The sequence below is a fragment of the Salvia hispanica genome, chromosome 4 (genome assembly GCF_023119035.1).
Source record: "Salvia hispanica cultivar TCC Black 2014 chromosome 4, UniMelb_Shisp_WGS_1.0, whole genome shotgun sequence".
NCBI classification, from domain to species: domain Eukaryota; kingdom Viridiplantae; phylum Streptophyta; class Magnoliopsida; order Lamiales; family Lamiaceae; genus Salvia; species Salvia hispanica.
The window spans coordinates 50,690,878-50,709,930 of NC_062968.1; the positions used below are offsets into that span (position 1 = coordinate 50,690,878).

A 19,053-nucleotide genomic window follows, 5' to 3' on the forward strand; every position below is an offset into this window, starting at 1 on the left:
AATTCAGAAACTTGTCAAGATCATGAGCATTAAGAGCTGTTGAGCATATAAAAAGTGTTTTGTGAGAAGATCATGAGATAAAATGTCAAGGTAAGGACTTAAAAATTTAGGTTGGGGATGCTTTGACAGTGCTATTGAACTATTATGGATAAGTACATTGAGGAAGCGAAGCCTATCTGAAAAAATCTCACGTCTATTTATATCTTTGTCTATTAAAACTTTTAAAAGGGAGATATCACTTTCTAGCTCAAAATATGCAAACTTTATAATAAATATTCCACATTATCAATAATGATACATTACTAGACTTCATTCACTTTGATTACAATTTCCATGCTGCCAAACAAAAACCCGTTCCAGGAAAATTGGCTGGGTGTCATTTGGGAAACTAACAATTTTCTTGGTACCAATTTTTCTTTATTAAAATTGTGAGATAAATCTTTAGAAGACATGCATATTTTGGGCTAGAAAGTGAAATTTACGTTTTTTAAATACTATGTAACAGATTTTTTTATAAATAATTCAAAGGGGGAAGATGTGTACCCAGACACTCATTTAGGGATAAACTATTATACAAACCCCTTACTCTCCAGTCTGTACAGAAAAATCATTTATATAAAGATCCTGCTTCAAAGCCCCACATCCCCCAAAATTTTATCTTCCACATCCTCCCTTTAAAATAAAAACAAATTTTCCCCAAAAAATTTTCCTAATTCTTCCCGGAAAACACTCCAACATACCGTATGAAAATTCTCTAGAAAAAACCCCCTTTTTGGGAGTCCAGTTCTCAAAAACCAATGTATACAGACAAGAACTTTATTAAACTCAAAATAAACAAAATATTATGATCACTTACCAATTGACATGTCATTTGAAAAGGATGGAAGAAACAGCATTCTTGACTTTTAAATCCCCTTTTTCTAAAAAACAAAGAAAACATGCCTTCACAAAGAGCAAAAAATGAACTATTTCAATAAGCAATTTCATACTCCAGAAAGAGGCAGTGAAAACTTATATACATACATACATGAATCCATAAAAAAAATGACATGTACCTTGCTGATTCATTCCCAAATGCAAAGGGAGTAACACAACATAGGGGGACCTACAATAATAAATAAATGCATAGAGATATAAGCTAATTATGTTTAAAATAACCACATCAAGAGAATTTGATGATTATCCTACTACTCAGTGACATTGCAAGCAATAATGTCCCCATGGAAACTAATGAATTTAAATTTTTAAAAATATTACTGGAAAATCAAAAGTAAAATTAGAAGTTAGTACTTTCTTCTCAAAAAAATATCATTTAAATTTTTTACTTCAAAAAGAAAAAACAATAATTAAACATGACTACCTCATAAAATCTCTACTATATATTCTTCTGAAATCACTGCATGGTAAGCTAAATTTGGACCGTTCACTATCTCATTTGGTGCAACATGTCCAGTTAATTTACACAATAAAATATAATTAATTTAATCACGACATCATTTACGGCCCCCGTATGCACTAAAAATTTACATAAAAATACTAAATGCTCATTAATAAGTTGAGAACAAAAAAAATTAGATGAGCAATCCAGCTCCCAAAAGGTAGTGTGAGCATTGCAAGAATATAAAATTTTTCCCTCCAAAAAAAAATTCACATAAATTCTAGCTATAATTAAAAAATTAAATCTCACTAATAAAATAAGCCAGTGAATAAAATATTCATTAATATAAGGGGCATAGATTAAGAAGCAAATACATGAAGAATCTCTGGGGCGCCTCTTCTGGAGCCATTCTTACACCTCCTTTTCCCAGACCGGGGGTCTCTGAGAAAGAACTGCATTTTCAACATAATTAGTAAATTGGGCATTACAAAGTTACTTTTTTTTCAGAGACACCAAACTTTTGGGGTAGAAGTCCTTTAGTGGAAAAGACACAAACACCAGAGATATGGGAGACAGATAGACTACCAAAAGAAAAAAATATATACCCAAAAACCCTTTTGTGTCCCCAAAAAACAGAAACGATATAGTATCTTTTGTTTCTTGTCCTCCTTATAACAGGGTGCCAACATTGAGTACTTTTGAGATGAATAAACAAAAACAAAACTTAGCATCTATGACTATCTAACCTACAAAAAACAAGTTCTTTCTCAGTGCACCTTTCATATTCCCAACTTACTTTACCAAGTTAACAACAAGCTCAGTTCAAATTAGAAAAAAAAAAAAGAAACAAAAAATTAGCTTGACTGTCTGTTACCCCGAGCTTCCACTGTCAATCTAAAAAAAGGGTGCTCAAAAGGGGGGAAACCTATTTGAAGCTCCTGAGGAGGGAAAACAGCAAAGAGATTACAAACGAAGCAGTAAATTTTAACATCATAAGGTTATCTACAACTGTTTAATTTTTGAAAAAATGGATTAAAATATTCTATGTTACAACTATATACACAGATACACTTGGAGAAATCAAACTTAATAGAACAGAAAACAGCAAGCCGTATACGGCGGAATTTATAAACCCACAAAGTGTTCAGTTGTTTATAACCAACTTGGGTAATTTAGAACGGTTTAATGAAATGATACCAAGCCACATTGTATTAATGATAAAAAATCATTCCAATTAGATCAATTAAACTAATCAATCAGCTCTGCAGGTCTTGAACCTAATCAAATAAATTAATCCAGCTCATTCTACTTCCCACGCCCACATTTACTAAAAAAAATACAAGCAAGGTGAAATTCCGCCCTCAAATCAAAATTTTAATTACTGGGGCATAAAAGCATACGCAAAAAAAAAAAACCAATTCAATTTGAATATCGACTGAAACAAAAACCCCCAAATCACAAGTTTTGCTCCATTGCAACAATTGAAAAAGGGGGACAATGATTAGAAGAAAAAAACCTGTAAACGAGTAAGGATGCTCCTTCGTATAAGACATCTCCCCCCGGGTGAGGCGCCGGTTGGTTTTTTCCCCAAAGCGACTGTTTGAAATTTGAAATTTCCTCAGTCGAGAGGGGGCAAAAATTTTCATTTTGTTTATATTTGTATGTTTGCATTAATACCCTCCGCCTTGTTTGTATTTTATTTCAGCCCTTCGTTCGAGATTAATATTGTGACAACATGAACTATTTTTTGTTTAAATTTAAAATGAACTCGATCTTTCGATTGCCTCCACCCCCCTTTGAATACGGGATCGGGGCGCAATTTTTCAAAAAAGTGATTTTTTGCTTTTTTCTTTATTTTTTTATTATTATTTATCTCCAACAATTTATCAAGGACTAAACTACCCCCTTTCCCAAAATTTTTAGCGGTATATTTTCCTCCGCAAGTCGTTTCTGTTCCACATTTTTATTTGTGTACCTTTCTCCCACACTTCTACTATCTATTTTAGCTCCATTTTTCTTTATCTCTGCTCCGCCATTTTTCAGTTCTCAAATTCACTTTTCAACCTTACCCTTTGTTTTGCTGAATAAATAAATTTTAATCATCAATTAAACTTTTTCAATTTTCAAAATTGAAACTTTCGCCCCTTCAACCACCAACTGCCAGCGCCATAATGATTGAAAAGTGCAATCAATAGTTTTGGGTATCTTGATCAAGAAGAGTCTATCATCCTACAGTCCCAATTTTTTGATTTTTTCACTTTGAATCAATTAACTCGTACATCGCCAAGAAAATCAAAATAGTTCCAACTTCCAAATTAATGGTGTAAATGAACAATAACTTTTTCCACACTAAATCCAACCTTTGGGTCGAATCCAAACTCAAAAAACAGATTGGGGTGATTCTTGGTTTGATTAATTATTACCTAACCCATTTACTTTTTTCCAAAATACTTAGAATTTTTTCCAAAAACCAGAATTAGATTGTTTCGGGTTCCTTTGGGGTAAGTATTTCATTGATTTAATTTGAAATTTGGTCTACGAAACAGTTGGAATAAAGAGACGGGCGGCTTGGGAGTCCCCCTCACCGAAGCGACTTAGAATTTAGGTAAAAATTTGAAGGGGTAGTTTAGTCCTTGATAAATGATGGAAGAAAAATAATAAGAAAAAATTTGAGAAAAATAATAAAAAATCTAAAGTCCTTATTCTCAAAAATTTGCACGCTCGATCCCATATTCGAAAGCGCCAATTAATCAAGCCTAAATTGGCAATCTAAATTAATCATTTTTTCCAAAATTTTCCCGCTTTGGGATAGCCGTGATAGAATATAACTCATATGTATTTAAAATTTATGAGATATGTTTGGTATGAAAAAACAATGTTATGATTACTATTTTAAAGGAAGATAGAAATTTTCATTTAAATTATAATTTTGCTTATTTTTTTCAGTCCCATAAATTTGAAATTGAAAGATAAATCATAAATTTTTTTTTTTTCGCAATCGTAGCATAATGTTAAAATTGAAAATAATATGAAAAAATCAAATAGTATGATAGTATTATAAAATTACTTTTTTGGCAAAATGCCATCATTCTGTTTTTGAGTGTTTGGATTAAAACGATATTGATATATTTGAAACGGGATGGTTTTGAGTCACACAATTCTAATTTTAATTATTGTGGGATATTTCCAAAAAAATTTGAAAAAAGTAATAATAATAATAATAACAATAATAATAATAATATTTATAATAATATTATTATTATTGTTATTATTATTATTATTATTATTATTATTATTATTATTATTATTATTATTATTATTATTATTATTATTATTATTACAACAATTAATTGTATGTGCAATTATTTTTCATTCTATCCCAATAGTTATTGGATTCACTCATAATAGGTGATAGTGGAAGCGACTTTTGTTATATATTTGATTAAATTCGTTATTGAATTTAACTCTTTTGATGTGTGTCGAATATATTGGATGGTAATGAAAGAAAAAGATGTGTCACATATCACAACACAAGAGCGGCTTAGGATTCCCCAAAGACAAATATACACACATGGAGATCACAAGCTTAGGCTCATTTAAAAAGAGAGGATTGGATTTCTTTTCTTTTCTTGATGAATAGATGCTCCATTGCACATGATATGTTTGCAAAGAATAAAATTCAAATAATAAGTTTTGTGGGCTCTATCCCATGTTCACTATATATCATCACTCACTCGAAAATCAACTTTGGTATAATTATTAAAAAAGTCTTCCATATTTATTCTCATATTTAATTATTATATTATGCGTAATAACATAGCACAATGCATGACTATCAACTAGAATATGCATGCTATTGAAATGTAGTGTAGGGTAGAAACTATTTCTTCTGCCAAACCTCTCTACCTACTAGCATTTAATACAATACGATAAAAATTGGTCAATTTAAAAATTTTTGAACATTTTATTTTTATTTTTTTGACATGACCAAGTACAGTGTAAGAGAAAAGATAGGTAATGGAGCAATGCATTTTCAACTTCTCTAAAAATAGACAGATCCATGTGCAAAATCATATGATCTTGAAATAACTCTTTTGTTATATGAGTATATGTCGCTTCTATCATTTATTTTTAATTTCAAAATAATTAAAACTATTCAAATTAAACTCGATTTCGTCACACTAAAATTATCTACATATATTTGATTTATATAAATTATTCAAGTGCGTAATTTGCAGTATATTTTAATTTATCATCTCCTTGTCATAACAAATAAAGATAAAAGTAGGAAGTAATATGAACTACTAGTGTTCAAATACCTTGTAAAAGATCCATCAATATTCTTGGAATAACTCAGAAAATACAACTTCTTTCTATACCTATGTTACTCATGTATACATGAATGACACACTATTGACAATGAAACCCAAACAAATGAGTAAGACTACCTCCGTCCACCAAAATTTGTCCCATTTTTATATTTTCGTCCGTCCCCCAAAATTTATCTTATTTCATTTTTACCATTTTTAGTAGTGGACCTCATATTCCACTAATTCATTCCTACTCACATTTTATTATAAAATTAATATATAAAAGTAGGACCCACAATCCAATAACTTTTTCAACTCACTTTTCATTACATTTCTTAAAATCTGTGCCGGGTCAAATTGAGACAAATTTTGGTGGACGGAGATAATAGTATTTAGTTAACTTCACCCAATAAATTGGGCTCAAGTCATCACGGGATAAACGAGAACTATTATAGATCATCTTTAAAGAAACCACACAGTCACACACGAAATTTAATTAGAAAAATGTTGCAGTCAAATTCACTTAAAAGAGCCCATAAAACATGCCACTCTATTGAATAGAAGCCTCAAACAATCAATAAAAAATTCCAAAAAATATACATAATTCAGCCTAAATCTAAATTCACTTAAAAGAGCCCTGAAAACATACTCCACCACTCTATTGCGAATTGAACCCCGAAAAAATCAATAAATATTCCAAACATTTTTTTTCCTTATCCAATATATATATGTATATATTATTCGGCCTAAGTCAGTAATGTCTTCATGAAATAAACTGAAGATCATCCAATGAATGAACAAATAAACAACAAATATATATAATAAACAGAAAAAAAAAGAGTCGAATCTTCAACAGAAGCTCCACAGAGGAATATCTCCATCTTCATAGGAATAATCCTCCATCATCAAAGGATCAAAAAACACCCCATTAAGCATCTCATTGTACTTGGGGGAATCAAAGTTGTACCACGCCGCCATGCTCGCCTCCTCCATCTGCACCTCATACGCCGAAATCCGCTCGTCTTCCATCCGGCTCGGAGACGAAGACGACGCCGAGCTCGGCGACGGAGGGCTAGGGTTTCTGGAACCTTCTAGAACCTCCGCCTTGGCGGCGGCGGCGGCGGCGACCCTCTGGATGGATTTGGGCGACATGTTTTGATCGGTGGTGTTGATGAGATTCTTGGAAGATGAGGGGAAGTTGAGATTGGCGGAGGAGCCCTTGAGGCATAGAAGGGCGGCGTCGTATGCACGCGCCGCCGCCTCCGCCGTGGAGTAGGAGCCGAGCCAGATCCTTGTTTTCTGATTGGGGGCTCTGATCTCGGAAACCCATGATCCCCAGCTTCTCATCCTCACTCCCTTGAATTTCTTCTTGCATTGGGGGATTGGGTTTTTCCGCGATGACGATGATGACGACGACGATGAAGAAGAAGGTGATGATGTTGAAAGCTTGGTTTCTGTCTTCACCATTTTTGGGAGATTAAGGGTCTTTTTTGTGTGTGCTTTTTTCTTGTGTTTTCCTAGTTTTGCTGCTTGAAATGGGATAATGGTGTTGTGGTGGAAGGAGGGAAGTGGTGATATTTATAGATTATTTTTAATGGGGGGAGATTTAGGGAAAATATAAAAAAAAAATGTAGAGTTTTTGGTCAAGGTTTAGTTAATGTGACAGATATTTGCCAGTGTTAATTCTGGGATTAATAAACAGAGAAGAGATGCTTCGTACTTACTTCATGTGATAATGACTTTTCTAACCTACTCATTAACACTACTACTGAACTTTGTAACTTCTAATTAACAGTGTGGTGAAAAGTGTAAACGAAAGTCAGTTATTTTTTCTCCTCCCTCCGTCCAAAAAAAAAAAAAAAACTAATTTTATCATTTTGAGTTATCCACTAAACATAAATTAATTTTAAAATATAAAAAAATTTAAATAATTAAATATTAATCTGAATCTCACAATCCACTAGTAATACTTTCACCACATTTTTTTCTCTCTTTTATTTAAAATCTATATTATTTATAATTTAGTCTATTTTTTATAGAGCATAGAGTATATTTATGATGTAGTATCCATTTAGAAACTTTTGACGTGTGAAAAAGAGAATAAAAAGAGCAAATATGCTTCAATTACTAACATGGTGAGACAGCTTAGAAATGCTGATTTTTCAAAGAGCAACAGAGTTGCTCAGAAAAAGGGTAGACTTTGGCAGTTGTAGCATATGCATTACAATCAGAAACCAACATGGGAAGCTCCTAATAAATATTTTATCTTTCACCATTAAAGAGTTCTTGACTTGGACAACAAGTAATCCCTTCTTACAAGATGTTTACTATGTATCACGTAAAAGGAACTCGTTCAGTCACAGAGTACAATATAATGAATAAGGTTGTCCATAGCCGTAGGTAGAGACAGTGCATAAGCCATTGCTGGCCTTAAGTGCTGAAAAATAAGTGAACCTCAGGAATTTAATTTAACATATATACGTCATTTAAAGAGTTCTTATCTGTACGGTTAAACACAGTGAATAATGTGTTAGTGGAAAATGGGTTTCATCGCATTAGGTGGAATTTTCTTTAAAACTAAAGTTTCAATTTTAAGGGAACGAACCAAAAAGAAAAAAATTCTATTTTTAGGAGACAGATAAAATAATAGCACTAGTTTTTATAGTAGTAATTTTTATGTATGTATCTAGAATCTTAGAAAATTCACCTGGAAAAAGACTTGGTGATAACTTGAAAAAAATTACCATAAAGTGGAGAATGGAGATATTTGATCACATGGGGTAGGGATATATTTTAATGGAGATTTAGGGTAACATATCTTAGACCAAGTACTTAATAATAATGGGCTATAATTCATGGCAATATATGTGAATATTCTAACAGTGAAGAATAATGCATTTCTAGAGAGAGAAACTTAGGATTCTGTTCAAGAGCAGCTTCCAGGATTTTGCAGGATGCTTATGGGGGAGTGTGCTTCTCAGTTGTATGAACATAATCCATCACTAAATATACATTAAATATGAATAAAAAAACAATGAATGTACTAGTATTTTCTTACTTTTTAGTATACGCGTTAATTATGATGTCTAAACATAGTATTGATACATTATTTTCTTTTAACCATTTGCAGGAAGAAAAAACAGCTGGTGCTTTTCTGTCATCAAGAAACTCCTCAAAACGCGTTTCTCTCTCATCCTCTCCCACTCTGAAATTTGAAATATTTATTCAATCGGATAGTGTGTCTTAATTTTTTTCGATTAAAATATATAAATTGTATTATATATATATATGAATTGAGAAAATTAGTGGAACTTGAGATTTAATTAACCTCATTTTCCACTATTAATATTTTGCCAATATTTTTATTTATATTGTTACTATTTTATTAATTTTAAACTAAATTTTGTGTAGAAAAGGGATTATGTCATTTTATAATTAACAGAAAATGGGACTTATTTATTAAAATTGGAAATAAGATTATTTTTAATGGTGTATAAATCGTATGATCGATCAAATCACGAAATGGGATTTTTATTGAATGATGGGGAAGAAATATTTTGCAGAGAATATAACTGAATTTGTAGTGGTATTCAAATGATGTATTAGAAGGATAATGCTTTATTTTGTAATTTACTTATTTTGAGTGTAAAATTTTTAGGGAATCTGATTCGATTCTATTAAGGTACGGTTTATGACTTATTCAATAAAAAAAGTAGAAAAAGAAAACGGCTTTTTTGCTTTGGGAAAAGCGATTAGACACATGAAATTATGTGTGATTCATGACAGAAGCAGCTTCGGAAATTGTGGCTGACGAATTTTTTAAGGTTTAATCTTAAAAAATAATATAATTTGATGCAAATAAAATTAATATTATGAGGCTCGATTTACTTGAAATTTTCGCGAATTGAAATTGTAGCATTTTTAGATAAATATCATCATTTTTATTTTCACGCATGGAATAAAAAATACTTTATATTATTAAAAGGTGCTTTCGCACTTCTAAAAATGCAAAAAATATTGGGTTTAATCACTTCCATTATTGTTGAATTTTGTTGCATGTGTTTAATTGCAATTTATTTATTTGTATGATAAATAATTACCTATAATACAGCCAGCCCAGAAACAACTTAGTAATCTCCTACATATCATGTATTATGTATATATCATAATCCATGTTTCAATCAAACATAAAAGTTACATATACTAATACAACGATGGATCAACAAATTAATCAATCGCACAACTACATATGCCCTATAAGTCGAGAAGATGTAATTAGTTTTTCTATCAAGATTTTAAAGTCTGTTATAGCCTATAGGCATGTTTATTTATATAGTTATATATGAGAAAGTAAGTTTCTAGCATTAATTCTTATTCTTAAGTTCTTATTAGGTATTTTTTCCTTATTTCATGATTGTTTATTTATCTTTTTTATTATTTTATTAGAATACAAACCGTATTTAGTTCCTTCATTAATAATATAATTTAGAATAGTGGAGTAATTTAATTATAAAGTGACCCTAATAGTTTTTTATACTATTAAACATAAAATAAGTAAACTATGACCAGCCATTATATTCTTAAGATAATAAAAAATAGTTTATTAAAATAGAAACAACAGATAACATACATAAACAAAATGTGTATGTTAATTTGTAATCATAGAAAACGAATTCAAATCTATTTTTATACCGATAAAAAGAATTCAGTAAACAGATTCAGACTGAAAATATGTAAAATACAAAGAATACGACCAAAAATTATTTTCAATTAATCTATTTTTTGTTACCATCATCATTATCATAAATATTAGTATTTGGGTTAATGGGGATTGAGTAGGCTATGATGTGTTAATGCCGCGTGAATTGAAGATTTGTCAATCAAGTTGCCGGAAATCCCTCTTCGAAAATATTGGACTATAGTCTTTGTGAATGTGACGTGACAAGTAATTTTCATGTCATTATCATAAATCACATTGAATACAATTTCGGATTACGTAATTTATATAGGTCTACACACTTTTAACTTCTATATCATACATTCCTATTGTAAGTTTGATATTTTTCTCTTTCGATGAAAAAAGAAAACATATGTGGATTTGGGTATATCTTGATTTTTTAATATTGCAGCTAAATTGTAGAATTGTTAGAAATTTACCCAGGTGCTACTTCTTAACAATTGAAATCATAAGTCAAAATACTAATGCATTAAAAAACAAGTTATAAGAATCAAAATACTAGTACTAATGCATTTAAACTCCTATAGCAGTATTGAAGCTAAATGCATAAAAATAACAAATTAGCAGAGTCGATGAAACCAGTTTTTCTGCAAAATAAAATTATAAGGTCGATATAAAGTTTTTTTTTAAAATATTTTTTGACATTTTAAATTTGTATAATGCGGGAAATTAAAGAACGAGAATGAATTACATTAACTCACACGAAAATCATCCTCCTATAACAAGTCAAAATATAAGAAAATAAATAATATAACATGTATATATATAACATATGAAATTTATAGTTCCCAAATTATGATATAAATATATAGTATATATTATTAGGGGCATGTTAGGGTGCCACCACTCCTTAAAATAACACAATACCACCATTTCTAGCCAATCATTTGTACACGTGGACGAATAATAATAAGTTGTCACGTGGCAAAAAAAAATTCTGGAAAAAGACGGGCAGCAATCTGCTGGTCTTTTAACAACAATTTTTCTTGAACAGCAATATCGACACACTATACAACAATCTATAGATTGCTGTGTAGTGTTTGTAATATTGTTGTGCAGCGTTTATAATATTGCTGTATAAGCGGTGTTACAGTGTCATTTTAAGAGGGGTTGTCATTTTAACACAAACTTATATTATTATGTATTAATAAAGTGATTTATCCATATATATATGAGCATTTTATTGGATATTTTGCCCGTGTATATGAAAATATTTAATGTTAATTGTTATGATTGGAAGATATTCAACTGTTTATTTAATTAATCCCCTTAGTGTGTATGTGCGCTTGAATTATACCCTTTATTTAAAATGAAAAATAAAAATGTCCAAACATTAATTATGAATTACTAAATAATCAAATGAACTCATAATTATGTGTGTACAAAGCATGCTGTGATCATACTGAATAGCCAGGTTTTGTTATTCTTTTTCTTGTTTATCACATTGGATATTCAAAACCTTACTTAAGGTTAAGTATACTTTTCTTTTCTGGGGTTGAAAAATATACGAAGGATAGACCCCTCTCTCTCATATCGCTACAAATGGGAAAGCAAGCTATTAGTACTACTAGTTAATAACACTAATGTTCAATTTCCAAGGCAAATCATATATGTAGAATAAAATAGTGAATAATTGACCGATGGTGGCTTATACATTATGAATAATAGGAGTAGTAATTAAACGTGTTCTTTACTTCATTTGGTGGCTTATAATAGTAGTATTTGTAATTAAACGTGTTCTTTATTTCATTTCATCATTATATATAGTTGAATAAGCGATGAGGTATAATTCAAATACAATGTTGATACATGAAACGACGTTACCTAGACAGTTAACATTCACGATTATTAGAATTTAACATTAAAAGCTAAGTTTGGATTGAACTAAATGTCACAAAGTTTTTGTTACGAACTTTAATAATTCATGGCGGCAATGAAAAACAATTAGTATGTGGTTTAAAAATTAAATGAGTTCTACTTTTTTTAAGAGTTTTTATATTTGATTGATAACATTGGTGTTTTTTATTGAGAGTTCGAACGATTTGGACTGGTGACTTTTGGAAGATGGTAATTAGCAGCAACATCTTCGTGACCAACTAGGACTCTTGGTAGTCGACTCGGAGTGGGGACCCACATAGTGGTGGCCACAACCAATGATAACTCAAAATGATGGTTTGATAAGGAATCAACTGTGACCAACGAGGACGGAGTAAATTGTTGTGGAGTCTAATATTCCACATTTGTTGTAAAGTAGACAAGCAATCAATGCAGGATTTAAGAGCATGCCCATCGGTGGTCTTGGGCAAGGCGGCGTCCGTGTCGTCGGCAAGAGCAGACCCCTGCTCGCCGCAGTGCTCTTGCCAACGATACGGCCCTGCTCGATGCATAGAGCACGTCCGTGCCAACGGCAAGAGCACGAGCAGCCGACGTGGCATGCTCTGGTTGGCTGTTGGTTTATTATTTTTTAAAAAAAATTGAAAAAATCTGAAAAATTCAGATTTAATAAAAAAAAATATTTTCCCCTTTCTAATAAAATATATCTATTTTTTCCACACTTTTAATTTATTTTTTCATTATTTTTATCCCAAAATTCACACTTCATCTATAAATACTCTCATTTCAAATACAAAAAAATGACACTATACCAAACAACTCTCTCGATCTCAATTTTCAGGATTTTTTTTTAATTTTTAGGATTTTAATTATGTAGTATTTTTTAATTTTTAGGATTTTAATTATGTAATTTTTATTTTTTTAGTAATTTGTAATAGTATTTCGCGTATTATTAATGCATTTAATATTATAAAAATGTTTTTAGTAATTGAAGTTTTTAAATTAAATAATAGAATGGCTCTTGCGGAAGAGCATGAATGTGGGTGTTGTGCTCTTGCCAAATAGCAGTGAGTAAAAAAATAATAAAAGTGAGTCCATCCCACATTCATGCTCTTTGGCACGGATGGGGATGTTCTAAAGAGCGAATGGAATCTCTCACATATGACTAATCCTTTAATATGGGTTCTTATATTTTGTCTGTCAAAATATTGGTGACTCACAAACTTATACTCCCTTCGTCTTACAATAGAAATCACTTTTATTGTGGACATGAGTTTTAAGAAACGTAAAGAATAGTGAATTGAAAAATTTAGTGGAATTGAAAAGTTAGTGGAATATGAGACCCACTTTTTTATATTAGTTTTATAATAAAATGTGAGTAAAGTGAGTTAGTGGAATGTGAAACCTACTTACCATTTATGGTAAAAAAGAAGTGTGACACTTATTGTGGGACAGACCAAAATGACAAAGTGTGACTTTTATTGTGGGACAGTGGGAATAACATATTGAATCTAATCAAAGTCCAAAGAGTTGTGGTCTGACAAAAAATCAACTGGAAGCAACGAGAAACTCAAAGTCATGGCCTGAAAAAAACCAGTGGCAACTAACAAAATTCAGAGTGATGGTTTGCCAAAGAACTAACCATGATCAAAGAAGTAATGTCCCGCATAGGTTTTATGGCAATTGATGTGGGAATTAGTATTATAAATTAAATGTGATCTCGCTCATCGAGACTAGTATTTTTAGATGCATTCTCATGTCTGGTCTATAATCGATTCTTGTAACCTAAAAAGTGATACTCCATGTTTAATACCCCTTCGTTCAACAATAATTGTCACTCTTATTGTGGGCACGAGTTTTAAGAAATGTAAAGAGAAGTTGGTTGAAAAAGTTAGTGACATGTGACATCCAATTTTTTTATATTGATTTTATAATAAAATGTGAGTGAAGTGAATTAGTAGATGTGAGACCTACTTATCATTTATGGTAAAAATAAAGTGTGACAATTATTGTGGGATGGACCGAAATGGAAAAGAGTGATAATTATTGTGAGACGGAGCCATTTGGTGCTTCTCGTGCAATATTAGTAATGGTATCGTTTTCTTTGAACGTAATTAATTTTTTCATAAAATAGTGAGTACTAGTAGTATTTATTCATCCAAAATATTGTACCTATTAAAATATGAGGAAATAATTACTATGGGTGGGCTGTTAAGTATTATGCCCAAGCAAGAGCTCACAGGCCCAATGATAACATAAGCAAATTCAAACTAATTTAGATCTTTTCTGTAGAAATGGTTTATTATTAATTTTTTTGCATACGTGATTTTATAAATTTTAGTTATGTACTGAAAAAATATAAAACTAAAAGTAAAAGGATACTTACAACCGTCTCAAGTGTTAATTAAAAAATTGACAAAATGCTTCATCTCCATGGCAAAATTAATACGCCGTATTTATTTCGAAGATAAATGATACAGTAATGTCAAATACTCCAAATAAATTCATCAGCTTTGTAGGCCTAACTAAACCGAAATAAATTCGGTACATCTATGAGTGAAAGACAAAAAATACGCCCCTTTTTATATTTTTGTTCGTTCACCTCAAAGCCCAAATTGAACATTTGTTAAATGTAAGTTATTGATTTAGTACTACGAATCAAGCAAATTTAAAAATGTTGCACTCCGTATTCATTTTTATCAAGTGTTCATTTAATTTTACTTGGAGCGTAAATGATGCTTCATGATTGAATGATAAATGCTCAGTCAATCCAAAACTATAGAAAAAATAAAATGAGTTTGAGTTAAATAGATTTCCACCATTACGGAGTAGGAGTATAGTACTCCTTCCGTATACCGTTAATTGACACTAATTTCTTTTTTCAATTAATTGATATTCTTATTTTTTATTATTTTTTGTAATGGATCTCATATTCCACTAACTCATTTCACTCATATTTTATTACTCCCTTCGTCCTGGCTAAGATGGTACATTGCTTTGTCGACAGGGGATTTTAGAAGTTATTGGTTTAAAGCGTTTAATTGGAAAGAGAGAAGGTGGGTGTAAGTATTAAAATAGAGAGATAAAGAAAGATGAATATTTTAATAGGAGTGAGAAAAAGTGGTTGAGTGTATTAATTGGAGAGAGAAAGTTACCAAAAAAAGAAATGTGTCATTTTAGTTGAGACAAACTAAAAAAGAAAATGTGTCATCTTAGGCCAGGACGAAAAGAGTACTAAAATTGATATGTATAAAGTTAGGATTACCATTTCACTAACTTTTTTTTCATCAACTTTCTACTATATTTATAAAACTGGTGTCAAACAACAGATGTCAATTAACGAGGAGGACGGGAGTACTATTTTATCTATTTTGCTCAAAAAATAAAATTATTTTAAAAAGTCAACGAAGAAGGTAACACGAGTAAAACAGTCCACGTAGGCGCGTGACCAGTACCAATGAGTTGTCTCCAATCTACCGCCCTATTTTTGCTACGTGTCAAGATATCATTGGTGTACATAGAGCAAAACGGCGTGGAGCTAGTTATCTCTATTTACAAATTCAGTCACGCAGTCTCTGCGCGTGATATCTACTCTCCTCTTTTCAACGAAGCCCCAACTGAAATAGTAATTCAATCATCATAATTTTCCAAGTAATTCTCTTAGAAATCTCCAAACCCTGCCCATTCCGTTCCCAGTAGTTGAGAGGATCGATTATGAAGTTAGGGGACGCGCGCTGGCTGTGGACGCTGCTCATAGCGGCGGCGGCGACGGTTCCAGCGACAACCGGATTGTGGTTGGACTTGCCGACCTCTGGACAGAAATGCATCTCCGAGGAGTTGCACAACAACGCCGTTGTTTTGGCTGATTACTACGCCTTCATCGGAGAGGACTACGATGTCAATGCTACCTTGGCTCCGACCATCACCGTTAGGGTAAATTTAATTTGCTTGCCTTTGAATTTAATGTTTTGGATCTAATGATCGGTCTCGATTTTTGTTGTATTCTGCTATTGTTTAGAATAAAAAAAGGTTAAAGTAAAAGAAGATTGAAAAATGTTGTGAAGTTGTTGATCCAATCAGGAAATGTTTTGGATTAAGTTTAGTTTTAAAATTGAATTTGTTTTTGATCATTGTTTGTTTTAGTGAATGGTAAGTTCAATTGTTTGCTTGTTGTGAGTTTAATATCAATATTTTGATCTGTAAACAGTGTCTTTTCTCCTTCATCTCTGCTTGATCTTTTCTGTTAAAGAAGGATGTAGTTACTGACTTACTTCTTTGCTTGAGGCTGCTGCTTTATAGGTTAGGTGTGAGTGTGATTATTGACTTTGCCATTGAAATGAGTTTTAGTAGAGGGACCAATTGAATCAATTTTGATGTGCATCGATCCTTTTCCAGTTGTTTGGTTTGAAGAATTTGGATAGTGGATTTCAAATTCCTTACATAACTTTACCTTAAAATCAAAACAACAAATTTCAGATTCACGGTTTCAAAAAATTCCATTTCAAATCCACCCATCAGAGCAGACACACTGGTATTTTATTCTGCATATGTTTGAGTAATCTAAGTTAGTAGTACTTAGAATAGCTACTGATGCCTCGAATTACTATCATGTATAGCTAGGATGAATCATAAGGCAAAGGGACTCTCAGCCATTGTAAATTGTAATTCAATGAAATCACTAAACTTCATTCATGCCTGTATTTGTGGAATGCATTTTTTACCAAAGCAGTTAGATTTCATCTCCTGTCTTATGATAGCGAGCGGCTTATACAAAATGATAACATTAGTAACTTGAATGTGGCACCCCTTGCTGTAAGGGTACACATTTTCTTCAATTAGATTTTGAAGCGACTTTTTGGCTCTATGTGATGTAGTATAAGCATATTTTAGAACTCAATATTGTGTAGAAAAAGCTCAGTTGTGTGAAAGTTATCATTCCATTGTCTTTAAGATTTAGGAGGATATTGACATTCTAATCGTAATAAAAAAAGAAATTTTCTTATGTGAGATTTTATATTTGAACAAGAAATTTTCTTATGTGAGATTTTATATTTGAACATGGCTTTTTAGGTTACATCACCATATGGAAACGAGATCCATCACAAGGAGAAAGTCGCTCACGGTCAGTTTGCCTTTACAGCAACTGAGGCTGGGAACTACATGGCATGCTTTTCACTTGATGGTGATCAAGGAGGTAAAAAGGTGACCGTTGGTATTGACTGGAAAACTGGAATTGCTGCAAAAGATTGGGATACGGTTGCAAGAAAGGAAAAGATTGAGGTAAACGAATTATGTTTCAAACGTGTGTTTTTTATGCCATATGCTGATGATCTCATTAATATCGCTCCTCTCTTTCAGCACATCTCTTTACCTTATCATAAATTCAATTATGGTTTGTTAATTATATATGATGCAGGGTCTTGAACTCGAGTTGAAAAAACTAGAAGAAGCAGTGGAAAGTATCCATAATAATTTGTATCATCTGGTAAACAGGTATGTCCAAATCTGATTACCCTATATATGCTCTTTTCTCTGTAATGCCTTAACTTGCTATATCTATTCCTGTCTTTTCCAGTCATTCCACTTGAAAAATCATCGCGACCCCTCATTTTTTAATATAAAGGTCATTTAATTTAAATTCACAGTAAATTTTCTTAGGATCTGTTAGTACTATTAGACTGGGAGGGATAAGGTTGCAAAAATAATAACCCTCTCAAATAATTGAAGATGGAAAGCTCATGATAAGTGTTTGTGGTGCTTTGTAATGTAATTGAGGAAAATTGTTGTCTTTTCTGCTCGAGATGCCGTGCAATCCCTGAGATTTATCTACTTGTTTATCACTATTTCTTAACCATTTTATAGTGAATAAACTTATGGTCTACTTGGGAAGTAAAAACTAGCTACTCCTCCATTTTATAGTGAATAAACTTATGGTCTACTTGGGAAGTGAAAACTAGCTACTACTCCATTTTATAGTGAATAAACTTATGGTCTACTTGGGAAGTAAAAACTAACTACTCCTATACACGTATCTCAGTTGAATCATCACATCTTGTCCTGAGCTGCTGCACTATACTAAACTTGCATACATGATCGAATCATTCAATGTCCGATTAACTGATACTTGTGTCTGATGGATGCAGGGAAGCGGAAATGAGAGAGGTTAGCGAGAGCACTAATGCTAGAGTTGCGTGGTTTAGTTTGATGGCCCTCGCCATCTGCATCGTGACTTCGACTCTCCAGATCTTGTATTTAAGGCGATATTTTAGGAAGAAGAAGCTCATCTAGACTTTACAGCACTAGGTTTTTTCTTCTTACAGAAACCAAATCCCATTACAACTTTTTGAAGAAATCAGGCAATTATATCAATTGTTATAATGTAGAACTAATTCAAAAATACACTTATCAATTTTATCGTGTATATTTCTCTATTGTTTATCCTTTCATTTGATTCGTTATTCGTGTTCAATTTTCATTGAAATTCATTCATTATGCTGTCTGTCGCATTTTCTTGGCATAAAATCGAAAAAAATATATACTACGAACTAGTACGATTCTTTTTTGTATTTAAAACGTGCTCATTCTCGAATTTCGAATATTTAGATTTTGCAGTACACAATTTGATGAACCAATTAACTTAGTCCATTCAAACATGTCAATTAACTCTCAGGGAATACTATTGGTACGTTAAGTAAATGTAGTAGTTGACATAGATTTTCTGTTGACAACTCTCTCTGTTCCACAACAAGAGTCATATTTTATCATTTTCGTTGGTTCCACAATAAAAGTCTTAT

The 19,053-nt window shown here is 31.7% G+C and overlaps 2 protein-coding genes across 2 annotated transcripts; one reads left to right on the forward strand and one right to left on the reverse strand.

Annotated features, from left to right (window-relative positions):
* Positions 1–6,206: 6,206 nt before the first annotated feature.
* Positions 6,207–7,259, reverse strand: LOC125219507 (ethylene-responsive transcription factor ERF014-like). The gene has a single exon (XM_048121498.1). The coding sequence runs from the start codon at positions 7,153–7,155 to the stop codon at positions 6,538–6,540; it is 618 nt and encodes a 205-aa protein (XP_047977455.1). The 5' UTR covers positions 7,156–7,259; the 3' UTR covers positions 6,207–6,537.
* Positions 7,260–15,836: 8,577 nt separating this feature from the next.
* LOC125218498 (transmembrane emp24 domain-containing protein p24delta4-like) lies at positions 15,837–18,690 on the forward strand. Its single transcript, XM_048120178.1, has 4 exons — positions 15,837–16,192; positions 17,330–17,539; positions 17,676–17,752; positions 18,403–18,690. The coding sequence occupies exons 1-4, from the start codon at positions 15,974–15,976 to the stop codon at positions 18,545–18,547; spliced, it is 651 nt and encodes a 216-aa protein (XP_047976135.1). The 5' UTR covers positions 15,837–15,973; the 3' UTR covers positions 18,548–18,690.
* Positions 18,691–19,053: the final 363 nt, after the last annotated feature.